This window comes from Poecilia latipinna, unplaced genomic scaffold (genome assembly GCF_001443285.1).
Source record: "Poecilia latipinna isolate Pla-1442-1.1 unplaced genomic scaffold, P_latipinna-1.0 Scaffold1381, whole genome shotgun sequence".
Classification (NCBI taxonomy): domain Eukaryota; kingdom Metazoa; phylum Chordata; class Actinopteri; order Cyprinodontiformes; family Poeciliidae; genus Poecilia; species Poecilia latipinna.
Genome location: NW_015113997.1, coordinates 136,556 through 149,325, shown reverse-complemented (window position 1 = coordinate 149,325; position 12,770 = coordinate 136,556). Strand labels below are relative to the sequence as shown.

Sequence of the window (12,770 nt, the reverse complement as noted above, 5' to 3'; positions counted from 1 at the left end):
GTTCCTATTTCAACCTGTAGGTGGCAGGTTTTGCCCGTACCACTAATAAATTTATTATTTTTTCCTCTGACTGCAGATGTGGGGAGACAAACCATGAGCACCGTCTATCAGTATGCACACAGCACTTCTGTGCTCCCTCTGTGTCATGACAACTGCAGCCGACTCAGCTTCAGCTCTGACTGACTGAGACAAAACTGTGCTCTGACAGAATCTGCTCAGGGGGGATTTACTGGGTGGGGTGCTACAGGCATTTATAATAGGGGCAGAGAAGATGGCGAAAAAGGAAAAGAGGATGTGCATGAATTAAAAAAAAAAATCTAACTAAATAAAACAGGAGATGGGGAGAAATTCTGAGACGTTTGGAAAAGGGTCCAGTTTTATTCTGAAAGTTAAAAGGACCTCTGATTACTATGTTGAATATTTGGATTTAATAAGGTCATGCATATGGAAATGGATTCCCTACAATAATTTAAATCCCAGGAATGTAGCTAGAACAGAAGGCAAACTCCACGGATGTTTTATTTTTGCTATGCGGCCAACTTATAGGAGCTATGTCAGTTTTGGAAATTACTAAGATACAGATACAATAAGAACAACAGTTTAAAAAAAAAAAAAGATTACAACAACTGGATTCGTTGCAAATCTGGACGACAAGGGTTCGAGTTTATTTTGCTACCATGTGCAGTGAGGAAGAAGGTAAGGAAGGTTAAAAAATATCCAAAATTTTCACTGGTTCTACAGTAAAGAGCGGCATTTAGGCTCACCAAGTCTCCATACCAACTATTTAAGCTGTTTACATACCGGCTGATAATTTCTGACACATGCAGGAAAAATATATTTCTAGTTTGGTAGCAATAACATAAACATGTCAAATTCGTCAAATTGCAGTTAGAGAAACTAAGAATGAGTTTCCGCATGCCCGTTGTTTGGTAGGGTGGAGGATCCCTACTATCAGATCCTGTCTTGGAATAAGCAGGACATTTAAGGAAAAAATGGCAGCCTCTATAACTGGGTCATTAAAAAGTCTCTATGCAGAATAATGAACCTAAATATTTATTCATATCCACAAAAATATCACTAAATCGGCTCTATTTCTATATTTATCAGGCATTGAAACTAAACTGGGTAAGCTGGAGAGAAGACCCAAAACTTCAGAATAGCTAGGAGAGATGTTGTAAAGAGCTCCATCAGCTCTCTTCCATTATGCAAGCTGTTGTCAAACGTTGGGATTATTCTATTATTTTAAAAATGCCAGAGATTTCCGGTATTAATCTTCAGCTCATCTGTTTTTCTGCAGAAGCTTAGATGGACATAAAGTATTTAACCAATTGAATGTCACTAATCTATTTCCCTTTTACAGGAACGTACGTAATAAATCTCCATCCAATAAAAATTTGAAGGAGGGATCTAGATACTTTCTTATGTAACAGCGAATTGCTTAAGAGTTATTTTAATTGCCAAAGAACTAGAACCAAAGCTTCTTTTTTCCGACTCTAGGTAGCCACAATATGAATCATTTCATCTTTAGCTCCTGGTTTCAATAAAACAAACCCACAGCTTTTCCTTTCATAGGCCTCCACATAAATTATCCACCTAGAGAATTAATACTTGGCAGCGCATGTAGAGAGAAATATCAGTTCCGGTATCGGCAACCTTTTCATCGGCATTCCAAGTGGCATCAAACGGGCCTGGCTCACTGTTCCAGGGCTTACAAGTGGCCGAGTGTGCAGGTGCTCCGTCCGATTCATCCAGGGAGCCAGATTGATAAGGCCAAGGACAGAATCCTCCACATGATTCATATCTTCACTCCAACGAACGGCCTCGTTTATTTCATTAAGGCCAGACGGATTTACGTCTCCTTTGTTTGTGAACATTAGAAGACTGTTGGCTGTATACGCATACACACGCGCACACACACACACACACACACACACACACACACATCTCTGGCTGGCCCAGAAACAGGCTTCACTCGCCTTCTAATCATTTTCTTTTCTCTATAGTGGGCTTATCAAATTATGAACTTATAATAATAAAGTAAGAAAAGTGCAAAAGTATACTGTTTGATATCGATATTCTCACTATCATGATGCAAATCTTTTGTCACTCTTGACTGCTTGAACACAGAGATTTTTCTGTCTGCTCTCTGTCAACATTCGAAGTAGATTTCATTGTATTATTTGGTTAATACTATATTAGTGAGAATGTTTTTAGGTTTGTATTCAGCTATTTTCATGATTTAAAAAAAAAATCGTCAAATATTCAACAAAATGAAGAGAATTTTAATTACTTGATTGTGAATTATAACTGCACAATATATGGAAAATATCCCAATCATAATGGACTGTTTGGATGAAGTATTTGGTAGAATATGATATTTCATGTCCTACGCATTCATGTTCTGCAGAGCTATAGTATATTTAAGTTGAACGGAGTGTATCATCCTTCATTTCTTTAATGGCAGAAATGCTAGACATCATAGAGCGGTGGAGGCATTGTGCAGCGACAAAGAAAGAAAATGAGAATTAGTCATAATGACTAATGTTATTGCAATTGTCAGCGGATTTATCGGAATTAAATATGTTCCTGAAATTGTGCAGCTCTAGAGAGAAAGGTCACTGCAGTGAGTCTGCTTATGCGTTCAGAAACAGAAAGTGAGATGACCATACTAGTCGCACTCTTTTCAGCCGCTCCTCCAGTTTCTCCTCAGCCTCCCTCTCCCGCAGGACGCCCTCCAGCCTCTTGATCAGCTCTGCAGCGAACCTCTCCGGCTCCACGTGTATGTCCTTTGGAATCCGGTTTGTGCGCTGGAGGAAGAAACGTCAGGCCGTGAGCACACACTGCGGAATGTCTTCCCACCACCTTGTGTGTCCGTTAAGAACAGGTTTAGTACGGGCTGACATCCCGTCAGAGGTCAGGCTGAAGAAAAGAAGCAGGAAACAACGAAAGGGGCAGAACTGAAAGTGTCACTTCCAAGGGGGACTGTAAATTTAAATATGAATGAATCTGCAACGAGACTTTACCACCTTGAAATATTACTAAGACGGACCAGATTTCTCTGCTTTGCTTTTCTGTTCTTGTTGTACAAATGTAATCTTCTTTTTTTTGTTACAGTTTACATTTCAAAAGTGGCCAAATATTGTCAAAGAAAATTGAATTTCAGATATTAATCAAGTGTTTTGAGCAAAGTATTAGTCTAATACTGTGTGCATTTATTCAATCAGATTAGTGCAGCAGTTTGTCATTTAATTTTTTTGTTTTATAACAAAGCTGGGAAAAGTTTGGAAATGACCTTCCTTGGCCTCATATGTCAAAATAAACCTGACATATTAACTGGTTATGTAGGCTTTATATCCACCGTGATCTCTTAAAATGATTTCTTCTTTTGACAGCTGTTAACATGGATTTATAGACCATCTTTCATTACAAAAGGACAATGAAAATGAGATATATTTGTTTAAGCAAGGTGATGTGAGCATCCTGCGTCCCACTGCATAGTAAATTCACACTTAGGACAGTAGGGTGCCATGTGTGGCTTTTTAATTGGACTCTTTACTCCCAGGCCTAATTAGGGCCAGGGCTTTCCTACCAAGCGACAGCATAAAGCTGCAGAGGGAGGCATCGGGCTGTCACAGGGGAGGTTACATGTCTGCTAGGCTTCGGCGCGCACAGCTTAGGAAGGCATCAAGCTGCATTTAGACAGCCTTCTCTTTCACCATCAGCTATTCTTATACTCCATCACAGGCGCTGTAACACAGCTGAACTAAAATATGCACATTTCCAATGGCAGAGCAGAGGAGAAATAAGCAGAGACAGACAGTTACAAAGAGAGAGGTGTAGAGGCGGAGAGCGAGGTGGAAGGGAAATATCCCATGAATAACTCACTGGAAAATGAGGTAGTGGCACTCGCCCATTTGCTTTGGCACTCTCGTGCATCTCCCGGCGATGCTGTTTGCGGTATCGGTACGGCGGAACACCATTTCTGGAATGAACAACAAAGATATTTTCATAAATCATCCTCATGAATAAACAACAGAGGCAGCTTTGAAGCCGAACGCTTCACACAGCACTTTCCTTCTGAAACAAACACCCAAAAGTGCCTTTGTTATCCTGTGCAGCATGAGCGGGATTATTGCAGCATTATGGCCGTTCGTTCTGCATCACAAGTGGTCAGGCAGATCACAGCAGCATGTTTTACATGTATGAGTTTGCAGCAACCGTCAGCGCGGTTTTCACCGTCTCCTGTGCTGAATGCTTAGGACCAATTAGCTGATCGCAGCTTTTAATCCATTTTGCTTCAAACATTTTTTTGGGGGGTGCCAGCTGTGCACACTTTGAAGGCTCCAGCTCAATTCCACGGAGTCACACTGCACCTAAAGGATTTTTCATATCTTCATTTTAGCAACACGGTGACTCATAATCAGACACTGAAATCAAAGGTTTTTTTTTTGGTTTTTTTAATTGATGCCAGATAAAGTTAGGGCTGTAGCTTGCAAGTGAAAGTTACGGAAAAGAAACATTTAATTAATACTTTATGTTAGACAAGTCTGTCCAGCCAAATAAACACTTAACTGTACTAATTTTGCTGTACATTCTGAGTTCAGTCCAGGAAACTATTTTATTGTTCAAACCGCTGAGTCAGACAGTGCTTAAGCCTGCCATGATATAGGAACTGGTAGAACTGTGTTTTCTTGTGTGGTGAGAAGATACATACACACTGCTGTCTGTGAGCGAAAGCGTCTCTGCGTCACTGGATATGCTCTGCTGCTCACTGTCATTGGCACTGGTGGCTGGGGCCAGAACATGACCAATGTTGACGTAGTAGGGGTTGATGGATTCTCGACACGCTCCAGGCCTGCAAATGGAAATGAGGAAAAACCAAAAATTCTGAAAAGAAATGACATTACACTAAATAAATCTCAATTATTGTTTTTTTTTTTTTTTTTTTTTTATGTGCTTAGTTAATTTCTTGCCCACGTTTGATAACTTAGTCATCTTAATGCTTTTTTTTTTGCAAGCTTGAAAAATTTAAGTCCAGCAAGAATTTATAATGATTTATAAAACATATACATTAAATGGTCTTCTTAACATAATTCTAGTTGCTTTTTTTAACCAGATTTATTGTTCTAACCACAAGAATAGAAGCCACACAGCTAAAAAAAAAATACAGTCGACAGTAAAAGGTTGTGTGTGAAGAATCTCATCCATATATTTGTCAGCCACTTAAAACATTGTGAAACTTTTGCTCAAATGTCTTGTCCGTTGTGGTTTGCAGGTTGCGCATCCCTTTTTCATTGTAACAGTCCCTGCACAGTAATTAATTGAGTTGAGTTTTTTTACTGTACTCTTACATGTTATTTTGTTTCTATTTTAGGCCTTTTGCTAATGAGTTTGAGATCATTATCCTGTCAATGTCCTGGTCTGAGCCAAACTTCAGCCTTCGATTGTCTCTTGGCTGTTATTTTTTTCTATTCAAGAAAGACATGTAGATGGTAAGACCTAACCTTAGCCTCAAGTCTTTATTGATAAACTCTTTCACATTTTGTTATCATTATGTAATATTTCACAAAAGTGAAATAAAATCTAAAATGTGAAGGACAGCTTTTCAAGTTAGTACACATCAACAAAAAGGTAGACACTTTTTTTGGCACCGATCACCATCACCAACTCAGCTGAACAGACTTCTTAAAGGGCTGTGCGCACATGAATTATAAATGTTAGGCATCATTATTCCTTATTCAAATAGGAATTCCCCAAAGCATTTACCCCAAACCTTCTCCCTGCTTGGAATGCAGAAGCACCAAGAGTTCAAATGAAACCTCCGTGACAAACAGATTTCCATTAGCGCCAACATTTGACAGAATAATTTACAGAACTGGGCCGGTGAAGGTGCATGACACCTAAATAATGCAGTTGTAATTGCAGTAAATGTTGCGGCCTTTACATGTAGGAAAAATAATAACATTGTGAAAGAAAATTAAGAAAACTCAGCAATGGACTTGATGTATAAGTATTTAGTAAAATAATAATAATAATAATAATAATAATAATAATAATAATAATAATAATAATAATAATAATAATAATAATTTCCATACATACAAGTAAAAATCATACCAGGACAGGCTTTGAATCTCGTCAGGTATCAAATATGTAGTGATCCCAACAATGAAATCCAGCTGATATGTCTTGGCACAAAATGGCTGAGTAGACACAAAAGGTAGACACTTTTGTGTCTACCTTTAACAAATTATAGGGTTTAATGTGCATGTGAATGCTTCAGGTCAGGTGAGTTTTAAGGAGGTAGCTGAGATTCACACGACATGATAACCTTTCGAAACAAATACTACAGTTTCATGGTGGCAGGCTGGTTACAGGAAAAGTTCTAACAAGCACACACAGCATGAGCTAACTACTGCTATTTCAAAATTAATTTTCTACAACTGCTATAATAAATATACCGCATTACGAGAGCGTTGTCTACAACAGTTTGCTGTTATTTTGATTTCTATATACAGTCTTAAGCTAAAACGTGGAGTAAACTGTTTTGCTATTTGGCTATTTGGTTTCACAAATTGATATGGATACTGTTGGGTTATCTGCTCAGGTATCCAGCAGCTGCATGCTAACAAAGTACCTTCCCAACTAGTTTTAGAACAGCGCCACATTAATAAGGTCTATTTCAAACCTTTCAGTCTGCTTCACTATCTACTCAGAGAGGCCTGTGTAGCATAAATCCATTATCCGTACCCGCCTGCTAGATTTGTTGTTACTCTCTGTGAACGTCCATGCGCAGTCCACATTTTTGTGACTGCACTGGCTTTGTGCTGGCAATAACGGTAACAATTCAAGCGAGAGTGTGGCACCAAATACACAGAATCAGGAAAAAGACGAATCATATTGGAAGTAGAAGCAGCAACAACAATGCTTATTTTTTTTAGAAAGACGGTGAGTAGTGACCTAATCCACACTGTTATCCTAGTGAGGATAATTTATCTTTTAGGGACAACAAGGATGCAAAACCTACATCGTTATTCTGTTAGGAATCACTTTATTCTTTCTTCTCCGTTTTTACTTTGCCCTCCTCCTCTGAGTAGACATAGAATAAATCAAAGCCTCCTCACCTCCTTAGAGGCAGTATTGCAAGTTGTATATCTTTGAGTGAAACCTAGCTAAAAACTCATAGAATTAGGGTCTGTACCTGTTCAGAAGGTTCAAGTGGTTTATGTTCAGATACACAGGGAGATATGTGATGATTTCCAAAAAGGCTAATGTATTCTTCTTACAAGCTAGAGAAAAGTGTGGCAGTCTGAATTCAGCTGGCTGAACTGTAGGAGAGGTATGGCAGAGTTTCTAAGGTTAAGAAACCCATACCTTAACAATTGTATATCTGTCTCATGCCCACTAGTAAAACTAAATTTTCCCTCCATTTCAGTTAATTACAACGGTTTCACCCTTTAAAAAAAATTATCTGAGACTCACAACATGAACGTTCAGACAGTGTAGAAGTTAATAATTTAAGCCATTATCATAACATTTAAAATTGTGCACTTGGAGTTGTTTATCTTTTCAGCAAATGAACTTGATTACAGAGAAAAAACATCTAGCACCATTCAATAAGTGCTGACAGAAAACAAAGAACCTGGAGGAAGTGCATTCCTTATATGTAAACCTAACTACAAGGTTTGACCTCATTTTTTTAATTTTGTCTGAAATACGTAATTTTTTTTTTTTTTTTGAAATATTTGAAAACTGTACAGAAACATGGATGTGGAGCAAAACAACTAGTCAACACAGGATTTGTTGTTATTTTTTTGTCCACAAACGCTGTCAGTGAGACCATGGTGAGTATAAAGATGATCTTTTTGGTGAAGTAAAACCCTTTTAAAGCATTTTGTAAAATCTGAATATGTTATGGTACAGTTACGTAAGTTCAGATTATTTTCTCCCGTCTAAAGAAAACATCAAACCCTGATGTAACATTAATGTTGCCAAGCTAATGAAAAAGCTAAACATAGAGTTTGCATTTAAAATTACTTCAGTAGAATTAACGACTGCCGTCCTTTCAGTGGATAAGAAATTTAATACAAATCAGACAGAAACACATTTGATTTTTTTTATTGCTATCCCAATGTCTGAATCACAAAAACAAGCACGTAGGCACATCTTTGAAATATCCCAACCACTAGAATCCGAACAAATTTCAACCGTTTTTATTTAATATAAACTCCTCCCAAACATTAACGCAAATGGCATTCCCTTTCAAGTCATTTCATTTCTTAACACTGATCTGAGAGACTTTTTAATGTCTTCTGTAGCTACGCTCTAAAGGGGATCTGACACAACTGCTGTAAAATTTACATTCACAAAAAAACCCAACGGGTAGTGCTAAGAGGCTATTTAAAAATGAAGCGTGTCTTTTTGTAATTTGAGCCAAATGCTTGATTGCTGAAATAGTTATGTGACAATCAGCACAAGAACTACTTCACTCACACATTAATTCATGCTGTTTGTTGTTTGTCATTCAGATCTTTACATGCATGACTGAAATCTCTGTAATAGCTTTGCTGATTTCTTCTTCTTTTTTTTTTAAGTCCCTTTCATTTCTGCATTTCAGACTATTTTAAACACTGATTTCCATAAAAATGCCCCAGGTTAGGATTTCAAAATTCTTTCTTGCATAAATAAGCATTTGCAATTTGCAGATATCAACACTAAAAAGTATAAGGCCGTAGTGGGGGAATGCGATGACATTCAGCAGGACCACAGTTTAGCTCAAAATTGTGACTGGAACATGCAGCCATGTGGTCCAGGGGACATCTAATTTCCGTTCATTTATTGTATTTCAACAGAGCAAATTGTAATTGGGATTTGTTCTGAGTCTGCTCCTGAGTGCAGCACTGTGCGCCACGTCGCTGTCACAGAGAGAGTTTTATCTGGAAGGTATCGTCTCTCTGTCAGCTGATGTGAGTTCCTGTCTCTCATCACAGCACTGGAGCTGTGGGAACGTCTCTGTAGTGTGCAACTGTGACGCAAGTTAAATTATTTTCTTGCAGAGTCGCATTGTAGAGAAATGGATAATAGCTGCCATCAAATTAGGATCCCCCTTGTAACAGCTGGGCTTTTCTACTTAACCACAGGATGCAATTGTTTTCAATGACTAGGTTTAAATTTAAATTTTTTTCTCTCTCTAGCAATAAGACTTTCACTTGCAGAGACGCATTTCTGTTTGCAAGAGATTTTAACTGATTTTGGAGAAATGTATTTTTTCATGCAAAACAATTAGCGTCTCATCGCGTTACATACAGAAAAGAACTTGGATGCTTGTCAAGCCTTCAGTGGTCTTCACTCCAATGCCCTCTCATAATATCTCAAAACATACACCGTGCTTTTAGCATTACAGACCATTAGGATGGGCCTCTGTCCAATTTTAATTACCAGAAGACACTCATTTACATGAATAAATAAATTATGGAGTATAAATTACCACAACCAGCCAAGACAGGCTTGTGGTGTTGCTTTATTCCTGCATGTCCTTCAGGGCATTTAAAGGTATTCTACTTTAAATTATAGACAACAGTGGCATCCCACAACAAAGCAATCAATAAGGGCTCACAAAGATGCATCCTTCATTGAATCGTCACCTGGGCAACAAACTAAACGCAAATTATGCAAAACATTTTCGTTATAGGTTAAAAAGCCACAAGGAATAGAAGCATAAGGCATCACAGAGGAAACAGCAAAGTGAACACATGTTCTTCATTCAAGCTGAGAACAGCAATGAACAGAGCAACGTCAACATAAGTGTAAGATTATTAAGAGATTACAAAAAACATTGGAGGAGATTGAGCTATCTAAACAAATCCCACTTTCAGGTGATCCTTTAGTTCCAGGAGCTACAACTATTATTTACAAATCGTGAACTCTCACGACAAATACGGGATTGAGAAACACTTGTGGAGCATTTCAAAGCAAACACGATTAAGGAAGCAGCAGGAGACCATAAAGCGCCGGGGGAACATATGATCCTCAAGAGTTTATTTGATCTAAGAAATCCCAGCAGAATCGGATGCAGTCAGATAATAAGTTAAAGATTTTTCCCCAACGACTTTGCTTGTATTTAATCCGTGAAATAGACGTGAACAACCGGCATGAAGATCACAACACAGAGCTTAGTGCTCAGTGTGTGCTTTGCTCAAGCTAACGGTGCGAGTTGGTTGGTAGGTGCACTGCATCTTTTAGATGTGTGCCTGCTCCAATACTCCTCAGTCAAAAGGCTGAATGCCCTCCTCAGTTTGCGGTCAAGATATCCATGAGCCTCATTGTCTGTGAAGAAACAGATATCTAAAAGTTGCAGGACACCAGGCCTTGAGGCCTTGATTTGAAGACTGCCGGCACAGGAAAACCTCTTATTATGTAGGTAGAACAGAACAAAGTATCTCAATTTCAAAAATATTACAATTATTTCTAATCAAATACTACTCTTGAAGCATCTACTATCCACTTGCTTTGACAATAACTTTGTCTTGAAGTTGTTCTGTAGTTGTTGCACTGCTTCTGAACGGAGTCATTCAATAGAAGCTAATAATAAGATTTTATATTGTTTATGTGGGCAGTACTTTGGGTTTACAGTAAAGAAAAAAAAGTCAAAACGCAAAAGATTCAAACTTCGTCTAAAATCTGTGAGAACACTGCAACTGGCTAACCGTTGAAAAAAGAAATATTTCCAAATGATGCCAACGTCACTTTTTAGTGAATCTGTATTCCACTTGATCATCTCCAGCTTAAAATGAAATACTTTGTTCAAACCTGAACTTGACAGTTCCCTACTGAATAGATTCTCTTTAATACACAATTAAAGATTCATAAAACATTTTTTCTATTGATGGAAACCTGAAAAGAAGTCTTTTCGCATTAGAACAACTGTAGAAAGCATACAAACCAGAATGCATAGTCTAGACAGGCTAGAATTACATAATATTTAGCTGATTTCATGCAGTTTAAAAGAGAGTCTGTGGTTTGAGGGTTAACAGGAGAAATATTTCCTGTGAACTCAGTGTTGTGTGTCGTCTCATCTCTTGCGCTAAATTTGGTGCTATTCTCACAAATGGTTAAAACGGCGTATATACGTAACAGAGAGAGAAAGAGGAAGAGAGAGAGAGAGAGAGAATGCTCTGCAAGGTTTTTACAGATCTGCAGATTAGGTCTATAAAAAAAGACTAGCTTTATAAAAATCAAATTGTCTGAGAAAAATAGACTATTTACTGTAAACTATTAAAAAAAAACTCTTATTAAAAAAAAAATAGCCATGTGCTGAAAGGAAAAATAGACAAATAGGGGTCAAGGATTATCCAAAATACGAATGTAAATAAAATCAGTTTGAACGCCTTCCCATCAATACCTGGCCAGGTCTTGGGAAAAAAAGAAAAAGAAAACACAATTCCCAGAGTCCCCACACGCACAAAGAAAAATAATGATTTCATGTTTCAACCTTAAACAGCAGCTATAGTAACCTATTCAACTTCCGACATATCCTCCCCTCTTGAGGTGGAGATGCTCCACTTCACACAACATCAACTCTGCTGTCTCTTGCGCTACACTCACATTGTCTTTTCATCTCCAACTTCATGCTGGTTTGGGGTTTCAGCTTTATTTCTAATTCAGCAGTTTGGAGGGGAAACAGTGCACAGTTTGAGCTGAGGCAAAGCTTTTTTTTCTTAAGATTGCCTGGGAGGATTTACCTGTACTCCTGGCTGTCCTGGAATTTTGCACTGCTGGCAGCTTGCTGCGGTACCGTCTCCATCAACAGCTTCTGAGTGAGCTGGCTGCTCGGGGTCAGGTCACGCTCGGTCTCCTCTGGCCCCTCATATTCATTTAGAGTTGGTAAATACCCTGACAGTCCCTTTTCATTCCCGGAAACAGAGCTCCGGTCGCTGCACAGCTTGGGGCTCTCTCCTCCTGTCCGCGTGTATTCCAAATATATGTCAGATTTAAGGAACAAAGGGTAAGTGTTTTCCTCCATCCTGCTCTGTATCTCGGTCTGAGCCTGGTCAAACATCGCAGGATCAATGTGAAGCCTCATCAAACAATCTCTGATGAAAGACTTGGTAGCCGGCTTGATTTGTCTGGAGACAATTCCATTGTTGTCCTGGATGTACTTTTTATAGATGGCTTTCGCCAGCTTTACTTTCTTCTCCTCGTTCCCCTCGCTGGCTTCCAGTTTACGAAAGCCACTGCATGCAAACCAGAAGTCCAGCATGTCCGCGCAGTCCTCTTGCCTGAGAAATTTCCCAAACAGAAGGATGCCATCCTGGTCATCCAGGAGGGAATGAAGGGACTCTGCCCACTTTAAGTAGGGCGGCGTTGGAGAGGCACTGCCCTCTGGCTCGTAGCCCAGATCCAGGTCTGACCGCCTGGGCGTGGCCGCATACGCCTCGCTTTTGGCGCCCTCGTTCTTGGAGGAGAAGGTGAGGTTGCCGTGCTGGCGACCGTCACCGCACACCAGCTCTCCTTCCTCCCCGGGAACTGGAGGTCTGGGAGCATCCTCAGTGAAGCTGCCTCCCAGGTCTGAGATGAAGCCCCTTTGGTCGCTGATGCTCATAGTCCCAGCATCCATGAACCCTGCGGTGCCCACGCCGCACAACCGTTGGATCCAGTATTCTAGTTATGCTTCTCTGAAAAAGCTCCTGCAAGGAGGGAAAATATATAATGAGAGGCAGCTCACATGACGGCGAAGGCAGATCATTGGTAGCGCACTCCCACAAAGCTTC

General features: G+C 39.3%; 1 protein-coding gene across 3 annotated transcripts in view; it reads right to left on the bottom strand.

The window, feature by feature from the left end:
- axin1 (axin 1) overlaps positions 1-12,770 on the bottom strand; it is a 29,781-nt gene that overhangs the window by 6,395 nt on the left and 10,616 nt on the right. For all 3 annotated transcript variants that reach the window (XM_015056411.1, XM_015056408.1, XM_015056409.1), the window contains 4 exons: positions 11,742-12,686; positions 4,715-4,855; positions 3,886-3,982; positions 2,670-2,807 (listed from right to left, as the gene is read on the bottom strand). In XM_015056411.1, the coding sequence (XP_014911897.1) occupies positions 2,670-2,807; positions 3,886-3,982; positions 4,715-4,855; positions 11,742-12,616 (1,251 nt within the window). In that variant the 5' untranslated portion in view covers positions 12,617-12,686. The remainder of the gene's footprint in view (positions 1-2,669; positions 2,808-3,885; positions 3,983-4,714; positions 4,856-11,741; positions 12,687-12,770) is intronic.